General features: G+C 49.5%; 1 protein-coding gene across 3 annotated transcripts in view; it reads left to right on the forward strand.

Moving 5' to 3' along the window:
* The window catches only part of garnl3 (GTPase activating Rap/RanGAP domain like 3), a 484,279-nt gene that overhangs the window by 396,397 nt on the left and 74,672 nt on the right, over positions 1–13,210 (forward strand). For all 3 annotated transcript variants that reach the window (XM_085965587.1, XM_085965586.1, XM_085965588.1), the window contains 2 exons: positions 7,397–7,513; positions 10,981–11,150. In XM_085965587.1, the coding sequence (XP_085821713.1) occupies positions 7,397–7,513; positions 10,981–11,150 (287 nt within the window). The remainder of the gene's footprint in view (positions 1–7,396; positions 7,514–10,980; positions 11,151–13,210) is intronic.

A 13,210-nucleotide genomic window follows, 5' to 3' on the forward strand; every position in this document is an offset into this window, starting at 1 on the left:
ATTATTGTGTCCATTACAAATAAAGGCCTCACCAGTGACCCAGCTAGCTGTTGTGATTGTTAATCTGCAGGCTGCTTTGAATTGATAAATCTTAGCATTGAAGTTTATCATGTATAAAAATGAGTGGCTTTAAAAGAATGGGGGTATGATATTAGTTCAAGGTTTCGACATTAATCTCTACATATTTGTATCAGGCAACGGTTATATATATATATGGAAGGTTTACAATGGACCATTAAATCAAATGATTATGTAAGCATTTCTTGCTGCCGTGTTTTAGAATCAAAAAGTAAAAATGCAAGAAAAGCTAAAATATCCACAAGGTTGTATTAGCCACAGGAACTTTATAAGTGTTGGACGCGAGAACATAGAAATCAGTCTATCAACTTGAAGGCCTATTTGTCGGGCCTTTATAAGGTTAATGTGACCCCGCACATTGGCAGAATCTTAGTACAGGAAAAGTTCTGATATCTGGCACTGACGGGACCGAGCTGCTGCCGATCTATCAAAACTTCCGGATAGACCAGCGCTAATGTTGAAGGATACGGAGGTTTTCATCTCCGTATCTGACAACAAACACTCGGCCCGTACCTTGGAAGCGTCTCTGAAGCTGTTGCTAAGCTACAGAGACGCTTTCCAGAGACTGTTTAAAAAAATGCTAGGAGAAGAAAAAAAACCTAACCAAAACGGCTGCTGATTTCTGCCGTTAGATCGAGGTTTCCGGGCATACAACCTCCGGATAAACCAAAGTTTCCTGTAGATTCAAAGTCTGATAAGTTCACGAGGACATGTAAATCGGACAAATTGCACGGAGCTAGTCTGCGTTGCTAGCTCTGTAACTGAGGCGCAAATATATATAAATAACTGTTAACGTCAGCACCTTCGGTCCTGCTGAAACCGGTTCTTGTTTTCTGACCCTCCCCTTCACTGTCAGTGGTGGGAAATGGCCTGTATTTTAGAGCTGGAAGTGTTGAAGCTATAGAGAATGGAGATGAAGTCAGAAAGTTCGACTCGCGGGCAACGGCTGATTTCATTGCAAACTATAGAAACCCTTGGAAATATCACAGACTCCCACAGTCTCTCGTGGTCTGTATGTGATATGGGGAGGCCGGGTGTGCTGCAGCGGTCTTGGCCTGCCTAATCAGCAATGAGATCTGCATAGTTTGGCATTAAATTAACACAGGAATGGTCACGGTGAATGAGTGCCACTTTATTACAGGACTGCTGCAGAACTGCCACACCGAGATACCCTGGACTAAGCTTTCAGTCTTGGCTCAGTCTTGGGCAGCGCTCTCGCCTCTGAGTCAGAAGGTTGAGGGTTCAAGCCCCACTCCAGGGACTTGAGCTCAAGATCCAGGCTGACACTCCAGTGCAGTGCTGAGGGAGTGCTTCACTGTCAGAGGTGCCGTCTTTCGGATGAGACGTTAAGCCGAGGCCCCGTCTGCCCCCTCAGCTGAATGTGAAAGATCCCACAGTACTGTTTCGAAGAAGAGTAAGGGAGCTCTCCCTGGTGTCCTGGCCAATATTTATCCCTCAACCAATATCACTATAACAGATTGTCTGATCATTATCTCATTGCTGTTCGTGGGATCGTGCAGCGTGCAAATTGGCTGCCGCATTTCCCTACATTACAACAGTGATTACATTTTAGAAGTATTTCATTGGCTGTAAAGCGCCCTGAAAACGTGCAAGGCGCTATATAAATGCGAGTTCTTTTTTTCATGGGTTGAAACCTGTGTAATGAGTGGCACGCTGCTGATAATCACGGAGGGAGGGAGCTGCTGGGTGTTGGCAAGACAGAATCATAGAATCTTACAGCACAGAATGAGGCCATTGGACCCATTGTGCCTGTGCCGGCTCTTTGAAAGGGGGGAGTGAGGCCTCGCTCTCGGGGGGAGTGAGGCCCCTGCTCTCGGGGGAGTGAGGCCCCTGCTCTCGGGGGGAGTGAGGCCCCTGCTCTCGGGGGGAGTGAGGCCCCTGCTCTCGAAGGGAGTGAGGCCCCTGCTCTCAGGGGGGAGTGAGGCCCCTGCTCTCGGGGAGTGAGGCCCCTGCTCTCGGGGGGAGTGAGGCCCCTGCTCTCGGGGGGAGTGAGGCCCCTGCTCTCGGGGGGAGTGAGGCCCCTGCTCTCCAGGAGTGAGGCCCCAGCTCTCGGGGGGAGTGAGGCCCCAGCTCTCGGGGGGGAGTGAGGCCCCAGCTCTCGGGGAGAGTGAGGCCCCGCTCTCGGGGGGGAGTGAGGCCCCTGCTCTCGGGGGGAGTGAGGCCCCTGCTCTCGAAGGGAGTGAGGCCCCTGCTCTCAGGGGGGAGTGAGGCCCCTGCTCTCGGGGAGTGAGGCCCCTGCTCTCGGGGGGAGTGAGGCCCCTGCTCTCGGGGGGAGTGAGGCCCCTGCTCTCGGGGGAAGTGAGGCCCCTGCTCTCCAGGAGTGAGGCCCCAGCTCTCGGGGGGAGTGAGGCCCCAGCTCTCGGGGGGGAGTGAGGCCCCAGCTCTCGGGGAGAGTGAGGCCCCGCTCTCGGGGGGGAGTGAGGCCCCGCTCTCGGGGGGAGTGAGGCCCCGGCTCTCGGGGGGAGTGAGGCCCCGGCTCTCGGGGGGAGTGAGGCCCCGGCTCTCGGGGGGAGTGAGGCCCCGGCTCTTGGGGGGAGTGAGGCCCCGGCTCTCGGGGGGAGTGAGGCCCCTGCTCTCCGGGAGTGAGGCCCCAGCTCTCTGGGGGAGTGAGGCCCCAGCTCTCGGGGGGAGAGGCCCCTGCTCTCGGGGAGTGAGGCCCCTGCTCTCCGGGAGTGAGGCCCCAGCTCTCGGGGGGAGTGAGGCCCCGGCTCTCGGGGGGAGAGGCCCCTGCTCTCGGGGAGTGAGGCCCCTGCTCTCGGGGGGAGTGAGGCCCCTGCTCTCGGGGGGAGTGAGGCCCCTGCTCTCGGGGGGAGTGAGGCCCCTGCTCTCCGGGAGTGAGGCCCCAGCTCTCGGGGAGTAGTGAGGCCCCGCTCTCGGGGGTAGTGAGGCCCCAGCTCTCGGGGAGAGTGAGGCCCCCGGCTCTCGGGGGGGGGGGGGGAGTGAGGCCCCGCTCTCGGGGGGAGTGAGGCCCCGCTCTCGGGGGGAGTGAGGCCCCAGCTCTCGGGGAGAGTGAGGCCCCTGCTCTCCGGGAGTGAGGCCCCGCTCTCGGGGGGAGTGAGGCCCCGCTCTCGGGGGGAGTGAGGCCCCCAGCTCTCGGGGGGAGTGAGGCCCCCGGCTCTCGGGGGGAGTGAGGCCCCCGGCTCTCGGGGAGAGTGAGGCTCTCGGGGGGAGTGAGGCTCTCGGGGGGAGTGAGGCCCCTGGCTCTCGGGCCTCCGTCTATACTGCTCTCATGCTGCAATATACAGGAAACTTTTTTATAACTGGCACGGACGGGACCGACGTGGTGCCGGTTCATCAAAAATTCTGGATAACCGAACGCTATAGTAAAAGATACAGAGCTCCGTATAAAGCTTCAGAACAATGGGCACAAGTTGCAAGTGTCTCTGTAGCTTTGCAACAGCTGCAGCCACACCCTTGCACAGCAACAAATGGAGTAAAAAAAGTAATAAAAGCTACCTGAACCTACTCCTGAATTTTGCCGGTTAACCGACATTTCCGGTTATTTAGGTGCCGGTTAATCGAAAGTTTCCTGTATAGCTAAGTTAATAGAATACAGAGACTTGAGCACATAAATCTAGGCTGATACTCCAGTGCAGTACTGAGGGAGTGCTACACTGTCGGAGTTGCCGTTATTCGGATGAGAAGTTAAACCGAGGCCCTGTCTGCTCTCTCAGGTGGACGTAAGAAATCCTGTGGCACTATTTCGAAGAAGAGCAGGGGAGTTAACTCCGGTGTCCTAGCCAATATTTATCTCTCAATCAACATCATTAAACACATTATCCAGTCATTATCACAGTACTGTTTGTGGGAGCTTGCTGTGCGCAAATTGGCTGCCACATTTCTTGCATTACAACAGTGACTACACTTCAAAAGTACTTCATTGGCTGTAAAGCGCTTTGGGACGTCCGGTGACCGTGAAAGGCGCTGTGAAATGCAAGTCTTTTTATCAAGAAATTCTTTTTTGTCAACATGTGGAGCGGAGACAGAACAGTGGAGGCTAAAACCTTGGCATTATTTAAAAAAACAAATACAATGGGTGGGGGAGCAGATGTAGGGTTGGTCTGGATGGCTGAACCAAGATGGGCCGAATAGCTTTTCTCACCTGTAATTATCTTGCGATTGAAAGGCAGCACACAGGCAGTCCAGTAAACAGGCTCCCTCCAAAACTGCACAGCGGAGATCAGCAGAACAGGAGCAGATTGCAAAAAAAACTGTTGAGACTGCCAGTGCGCCAACACCCTTGAAGACTGCACAATATTTAAGTGCTTTTTTGCATTTTTTTTTAGGAGGGCAACATTACAGGAATAAAGAGAGGAGCCGTGGCATTGCTAAGTCCCAGAGCCACAGCTTGTGAGTTCCAGTTGGGGCAGAAAGCGTGAAGGTTTGAGGCAGGGAGATGCACTCAGGCTGGTGTCAGCAATGTCTTTTGGCCAACAATGGACAACTTTCTCTCCTTTTCCATTAGAGAAACTTCCCCACAATGATAGATGCGGTTGTTGCGCCAGCGTGAGTCCCCTCACTTTTCAGAGTGGCTCGCTATTAGATCGAAGGGCACTTTTACACTGTCGGACTGTAGCCAGCTACAGGCGCACTGGTCTCTCTCTATAGGACCTTAATTCTGCCATTGGGATGAAGGAGACAGTTTGTTTTGCAAAGCGAGATGACTGGATAGGTTGAGAATTTTTTTTCTCTCACCTTGTGATTTCTTACTTTTTTTTTGATTCACACTGGATTTATTTGGAAACGGAAAATTGTAACAAGTGAGGCGGCTGTTGGCGGGAAGTGCCTGCTTTAGTGCGAGTGTCACTGCACGGGGTGGGGGGGTCATTTTGCCTATGGGCGATAGTATTAAAACAGACGATTATCGGATCAGCCACCCGTCATACACCTCTCCACCTTTTCATCTCCATTGATCAGAGGTGTATATCATGCGGCTGATCCAATATCGCCCGTTTTACAATATCGTCCGGAGTCAAAATTACCCACCCAAGTGTGCCCCTGCCATGCAAACAGATGCATAACTCTCCCTTGTGTTAAAAGCAACATGTTAAAAAAAAACATGAAATCGTGTTTGACAAACCTACTGGAGTTTTTTGAAGATGTAACTGGTAGAATAGATAAGGGAGAACCAGTGGATGTGGTGTATTTGGATTTTCAGAAGGCCTTTGATAAAGTCCCACATCAGAGGTTAGTGTGCAAAATTAAAGCACATGGGATTGGGAGTAATATACTGGCATGGATTGAAAATTGGTTAACAGACAGGAAACAGAGAGTAAGAATAAATGGGTCTTTTTCGGGGTGGCAGGCGGTGACTAGTGGGGTACCGCAGGGATCAGTGCTTGGGCCCCTGCTATTCACAATATATATCAATGATTTGGATGAGGGAACCAAATGTAATATTTCCAAGTTTGCTGACGACACGAAACTAGGTGGGATTGTGAGTTGTGAGGAGGATGCAAAGAGGATTCAAGGCGATTTAGACAAGTTGAGTGAGTGGGCAAATACATGGCAACTGCAGTATAACATGGATAAATGTGAAGCTGTCCACTTCGGTAGGAAAAACAGAAAGGCAGAGTATTATTTAAATGCTGTTAGATTGGGAAATGTTGATGTACAAAGGGACCTGGGTGTCCTTGTACACCAGTCACTGAAAGCTAACATGCAGATGCAGCAAGCAGTTAGGAAGGCAAATGGTATGTTGGCCTTCATTGCATGAGGATTTGAGTACATGAGCAAGGATATATAATTACAGTTATACAGGGCCTTGGTGAGACCACACCTGGAGTACTGTGTGCAGTTTTGGCCTCCTTACCTAAAAAAGGATATACTTGCCATAGAGGGAGTGCAGCGAAAGTTCACCAGACTGATTCCTGGGATGGCAGGACTGTCGTATGAGGAGAGATTGGGTCAACTAGGCCTATATTCACTAGAGTTTAGAAGAATTGAGAGGGGATCTCATTGAAACGTATAAAATTCTGACAGGGCTAGACAGACTGGATGCAGGGAGGATGTTTCCCCTGGCTGGGGGTCTAGAACGAGAGGTCACAGTCTCAGGATACGGGGTAGGACATTTAGGACTGAGATGAGGAGAAATTTCTTCACTCAGAGGGTGGTGAACCTGTGGAATTCTCTACCACAGAAGGCTGTGGAGACCAAGTCACTGAATATATTTAAGAAGGAGCTAGATAGATTTCTAAACGCAAAAGGTATCAAGGGGTATGGGGAGAGCGGGAATATGGTATTGAGATAGAGGATCAGCCATGATCATATTGGATGGCGGAGCAGGCTCGAAGGGCCCAATGGCCTACTCCTGCTCCTATTTTTTTATGTTTCTAAACAATGAATGAGGTTGAGTTGTGCGATCTGCGTTGCTCGAACATGAATTAGGCGGCGATAAATGTGTTGGAATTCCCTCCTCTGTTCCCACTAGTCAATGGTACAATGACTCGGGGACACAGATTTAAGGTTTGGGGCAAGAGATACAGGGGGGATGTGAAGAGAGACTTTTTTACGCAGCGAGTGGTGAGGACCTGGAACTCACTGCCGACGGAAGTGGTGGAAGCGGAGACACTCAATGTTTTCAAGGGGAGACTGGATAGGCACTTGAGGGAAATAAACTTGCAGGGCTACGGGGATAGAGCGGGGGAATGGGACTGACTGGATTGCTCTGCAGAGAGCCGGCACAGACTCGATGGGCCGAATGGCCTCCTTCAGTGCCGTATGATGACTCTCTCCCACTTCAATGTGTAAATGTTTGGAGTGGAATTTTGCAACTTTTTACTCTCCGTCTAACCAGGTCTAGCAGTGTAGTGGTTATGGGAGGGGGCTTAGTAACCCTCAGGCCACAAGTACAAACCTCACAGTGGCAAGTTGTGTACCTGAATTCAACAAACCTGGTCATTTGTGGCCTGGTATCAGCAGAAATGACCATAAAAGCTGTTAATTTTGTTTAAAAAAAAAACAGGTTCATTCCTGTCCTCCTAAGGGCCTACCTAGCAAGCCACTCAGTTGTGGAAACAGTTGCTGCAGAGGACAACTAACAATGGGGAATAAACTGCAGCCTGGCCAGCACTGCCCACATCCCGAAATTTATAAACATTACGTGAAGACTGGCACCAAAGTAACAGAAAAGTTACCTGCGTTTTTGCTGGCGGTTTCTCATTCCCTCGCTCTGGCTGGATGGAATCCAATAAGAACAGATGTGTCTGGCACGCTGAGGTGGCAGTGAAGATTGCTGCCCGCCTTTGCTGCTTGTCGGTTGTTGAAGCTAAGCAAAATGTGTCGCTTCTTCCCACAGGGAAAGATGCACGTCTGTTCGTCTTTAGACTGAGCGCAATCAAGAAAGTTCTGGAGGAGAAACAACTGGTGAAGAGTAAATCCGATTGCAAGGACAACAAGCTTGAAAAGACAAAAGGTAGTGTGCATTGATAATTAGTGCCGTTCAAAGATGTGTTTCGCAGAGCAAGGGGCACAGAAATGTTTGACAACAACAACAACTTGTATTTACATAGCGCCTTTAACGTAGTAAAACGTCCCAAGGCGTTTCACAGGAGTGTCATAAAACAAAATTTGACACCGGGCCACATAAGGAGAAATTAGGGGAGATGAAAGAGGTAGGTTTTAAGGTGCGTCTTAAAGGAGGAAAAAGAGGTAGAGAGGCGGAGAGGTTTAGGGAGGGAATTCCAGAACTTAGGGCCCAGGCAGCTGAAGGCACGGCCACCAAAGGTTGAGTGATGAGAATTAGGGATGCTCAAGAGGGCAGAATTCGAGCAGCGCAGATATCTCGGAGGGGTTGTAGGGCTGGAGGAGATTACAGAGATAGGGAGGGATTTGAAAACAAGGATGAGAATTTTGAAATCGAGGCGTTGCTTAACCGGGAGCCAATGTAGGTCAGCGAGCACAGGGGAGATGGGCGAACGGGACTTTGTGCGAGTTAGGACATGGGCAGCCGTGTTTTGGATGACCTCAAGTTTACGTAGGGTAGAACGTGGGAGGCCGGCCAGGAGTGCGTTCTATTCATTTTTCTACCAACAAATGAGGGTCATTCCCCACAGGCCAAGAGTGGAGCTCCCACTGCAAAATGATAGGCCTGATTCTCTGGCCCACGCTCCCTGTGGGCATGGCTCCCTGTTGGGAGTGCAGGATCATGGAATTACCTCATAGGGATGAGATGAAGTAAGGTGGGAGGAGGCTCGTGTGGAGCATAAACCATAGAGCAGTTGGGCCGAATGGCCTGTTTCTGAGCTATAAAATGTAATGTACTTCGATAGTGCATTGGTCACTTGCAAACTAATTTTAGGCTGAATTTACACAACTGTTGCAGTGGTGCAATACAGAACACTTGACGCCATTGCAACGAAGTTGAAGTGTAAATCTGCAGTCAAACGTCCCAGGCCTGACTACAGAGCGAACCGGGAACAACTCCCTCTTCCAGAGAGTCTTGCTCCTCCTTATTCTGGAGTTACCTGGGGCTCAGGCTTCGGGTCTGTACAAAAACGCTTGCTTTGCAGCAAAGTGAACGTTTCCCTTGGCTGGGGAGTCTAGAACCAGGGGCCACAGCCTCAGGATAAAGGGTAGGCCATTCAGGACTGAGATGAGAAGAAATTTCTTCACAAAGAGGGTGGTGAATCTTTGGAATTCTCTACCCCAGAGAGCTGTGGAGGCTCAGTCATTGGGTATATTCAAAACAGAAGTCTATAGATTTCTGACTAGTAAGGGCATCAAGGGATATGGCGATAGGGCCGGTGAATGGAGTTGGAGAATCCAGTATGATTTGGACAGGTTGGGTGATTGGGCAGATGCATGGCAGATGCAGTATAATGTGGATAAATGCGAGGTTATCCACTTTGGTGTCAAAAACAGGAAGACAGATTATTATCTGAACGGCAATAGATTGGGAGAAGGGGAAGTGCAACGAGACCTGGGTGTCCTTGTGCACCAGTCGCTGAAGGTAAGCATGCAGGTGCAGCAGGCGGTTAAGAAGGCAAATGGTATGTTGGCCTTCGTAGCGAGAGGATTCGAGTACAGGAGCAAGGATGTCTTGCTGCAGTTGTACAGGGCTTGGTGAGACCACACCTTGAGTATTGTGTGCAGTTTTGGTAGCCTTATCTGAGGAAGGATGTTCTTGCCATGGAAGGAGTGCAGCGAAGATTCACCAGACTGATACCTGGGATGGCAGGAATGACATATGAGGAGAGATTGGGTCGATTGGGCTTATATTCGCTGGAGTTTAGAAGAATGAGAGGGGATCTCATTGAAACTTATAAAATTCTAACAGGACTAGCCAGACTAGATGCAGGAAGGATGTTCCCGATGGCGGGGGAGTCCAGAACCAGGGGTCACAGTCTAAGGATAAGGGGTAAGCCATTTAGGACAGAGATGAGGAGGAATTTCTTCACCCAGAGAGTGGTGAACCTGTGGAATTCTCTACCACAGAAGGCAGTTGAGGCCAATTCATTAAATATATTCAAGAAGGAGTTAGATATATTTCTTAAGGCTAAAGGGATCAAGGGATATGGGGAGAAAGCAGGGACAGGGTACTGAATTTGGATGATCAGCCATGATCTCATTAAATGGCGGAGCAGGCTCGAGGGGCCGACAGGCCTACTCCTGCTCCTATTTCTTATGTTCTTATTTTGCACCAATGTGCACCAGTCATGGTGTACGTGTAGTCTTCATCGGGTAACCTCTGCCAGCTGTGTCAGAGCAAAACAAACACGTCCTTTGGTTTTTCAAGGTTTACCAATCAGCTGTGAAATTGTGGAGCCTGTAACTCTTTGAAATGTTAATTCATTTACTGTGTTAAGCATGAGTTTCTCGCTCAGTAACCTGTAAAATTCAAATCTCAGTTAATGCTGCACATCTACAAAAGGCCACCTGCAATTTTAGTGGGTGAAGGTTTAATCCATTTGGATGCCGTTCCTCGGTTTACTATTTTAACAGAGGCATTAAAACATTTATTTAGAATGGTGAACCGGGAGTCACAAGGTGGCTACACAGCTTGTTCAGTGTTCACGCGCTAACTTTGTCAACAGTCATTTCCAGGCCACAATTTCTTTCAGATAGTTAAAGGTCAAAGGTTGTGGACGTGCCATTCTGTACCCAGTGTTAATTGAACACAAGGCTCACCGTACAGAGGACACTATTCTCTTTGGGACGCTGTTGCTTTTTTATAGAAGTCGGGATTGCGGGTCCCCAGTAATTGCAGGGAGTCCTTTGGATTGTATCAATATTTGCAGGGGGTCTCCGGGAGTGTACCAATGTTTGCAGGGGGTCTCCGGGAGTGTAACAATATTTGCAGGGGGCCTCCGGGAGTGTACCAATATTTGCAGGGGGTCTCCGGGAATGTGCCGATATTTGCAGGGGGTCTCCGGGAGTGTACCAATATTTGCAGGGGGTCTCCGGGAATGTGCAGATATTTGCAGGGGGTCTCCGGGAGTGTACCAATATTTGCAGGGGGTCTCCGGGAGTGTGCCACTATTTGCAGGGGGTCTCCGGGAGTGTACCAATATTTGCAGGGGGTGTCCGGGATGAGGCAATATTTGTAAGGGGTGTCCAGGAGTGTGCCAATATTGCAGGGAGTCTCCGGGAGTGTGCCAATATTGCAGGAAAGCCCCTGCTTTTCTCTAAGTTTGAAAACCACTGGATTAAGCCTGTGCCGTTCAAAGAAGGCAAAAAAAGATGGAATTTTCCATTTCAGTCATTTTAAAACATTGAAAAGAGCAGAATGTTTGGAAAAAAAGGTGTTGACGTGATGGGATGAGTGACCAAGTTTGGGGGTGGGGGGGGACGTACAGCCTTCGATGTGCAGCGCTAATGCATTCATATCTCGACCCGCCACCAACAGTCGCTCTTTTTTTCCCTTTCGTTCTGCCTCCAAAGGCTGCCATTTGTACGCCGTCAACACACATCACAGCAGTGAGCTGAGGATTGTCGTGGCCATCCGGAACAAGCTGCTGCTCATTACGAAAAAAAGCCTCAACCGATCAGACAGCTTTCCGAGCCTCCAAACATCGGCAGAATCACCTGTAGAGGAATTCCAGTACATCAGGGTAAGGTTTTGGCAACTGCAGGGATTTCACCCCCCTGCATACGTTTCACAGTTGGTTAAAAGTCAGTCTGAATGGTGGAGCTTTGCTTCACTTGAAGTATCCGGGATGAACAGGGCCCTCCTGTGGGTCGTGTAGCATTACCGTGAACACTGAAGTTGATGGTACCCCATCCAGTTAGTCATCATTTGTGTACTTTTAGTGTACAAAGCACTGGAGAGGTACTGCTGCCTCCGCAAGATCCTGCAAATCCATTGGCAGGATAGGCGCATCAACGTCAGTGTTCTTGCTCAGGCCAACATCCCCAGCATCGAAGCTTTGACCATGCTCCATCAGCTCCGATGGACGGCTAGAGGTGTGGATCGCATGCCTGATACGAGACTCCCAAAACAAGCGCTCTACTCGGAGCTCCGGCACGGCAAGAGAGCCCCAGGTGGGCAGAGGAAACGTTTCAAGGACACCCTCAAAGCCTCCTTGAAAAAGTGTAACATCCCCACCGACACCTGGGAATCCCTGGCCCAAGACCGCACAAAGTGGAGGAGAAGCATCCGGTAAGGCGCCGAACACCTTGAGTCTCTTCGTCGGGAGCAAGCGGAAGCCAAACGCAAACAGCAGAAGGAGCGCACGTCAATCCAAGCACACCACCCACCTGCCCCTTCATCCACCATCTGCCCCACCTGTGACAGAGACTGTAGGTCCCGCATTGGACTCATCAGTCACCTGAGAACTTATTTTTAATGTGGAAGCAAGTCATCCTCGGATCCAAGGGACTGCCTAAGAAGAAGAAGACGACTTTTTGATATGAAGGAGCTCTAACTGAAAGAGTGTCTCCAAATTAGTTTTTTTTTTGATAGGCCCCATTTCTGAGGTAGTATTGGCAACTCTTCACAAGTTAAGGACAATCTTTGAGGTTGCTAATGACTCCTCCAATGGAATATGTAAATAAGTGAACCCATGTACCTGCGCGATGTAGCACTCCTCACCTTGTGGAACGTATTCCTTTCTCATTACTTTGTGGCATCAGTTTATTTGTGATTGACCATTAATTGATTGACATCATTTGAAACTGTGAAGACCCAATGTTCTGAGTGAAAAGGGCTGACTTACATACGAACATACGGAGCAGGAGTCGGCCACTCAGCCCCTCGAGCCTGCTCCGACATTCAATAATCCGATTACTCCACATTCCCGCCTACCCCAATAACCTTTCACCCCCTTGCTTAGCAAGAATCTACCCATACCTCTGCCTTAAAACTATTCAAAGACTCCGCTTCCACCGCCCTCTGAGGACGAATTCCAAAGACTCACGACCCTCTGTGAAAAAATTTCTCCTCATCTCTGTCTTCCCTAGAATGTTAGGTTCATTTCCTCTTGAATGTGATTACTTTGAAGGATTAATTAAAAATAGCTCACCTACCAATGATTGGTGCGCCTTTTGGTTTGGTGGGGAAAAAAATTCACCTACTGCAGACTTTGTGGTTTTCTTATATAACCCTGATACAGAGTCCACTAGTTAATGGCAGTCTCAGTTCCTAGTCAGGAGGTTGTATGTTCAAGCCACACTCCAGGGCTAGAGCACATAATCTAGACCTTGACCTTTATTACATTATTAATGGAGTGCTGCATTGTCGGAGGTGCCATCTTTTGCATAGGGCATTAAACTAAGACCCCATCCGGCTTTTAAGATGGAAGTAAAAGATGCCACGGCGTGATTCAAAGAAGAACAGGGGAGTTCTCCTGGTGTTCTGGCCAACATTTATCCCTGAACCAACGCCATCAAAAGCAGATTCATTAGACTTTTATCTCAATGCTGTTTGTGGAACTTTGCTGTGTGCAAATAGGCTGCCACATTTCCCCAACATTAAAAAAAAACAGTGATTACGCTCAAAAAGTAATTAATTGGCTGTGAAGCACTTCGGGAAATCATAGAATCAGAGAATAGTGCAGCACAGAAGGAGGCCATTCGGCCCATCGAGTCTGCACTGGCTCTTTCGAAGAGCGACCCAGTTAGTCCCACTCCCCCCTGCTCTTTCCCCATATCCCCTAGATGTTGAGGGGCTTTT

Source organism: Somniosus microcephalus, chromosome 23 (genome assembly GCF_052327205.1).
Source record: "Somniosus microcephalus isolate GS21.2 chromosome 23, FLI_Smic_1.0, whole genome shotgun sequence".
NCBI classification, from domain to species: Eukaryota; Metazoa; Chordata; class Chondrichthyes; order Squaliformes; family Somniosidae; genus Somniosus; species Somniosus microcephalus.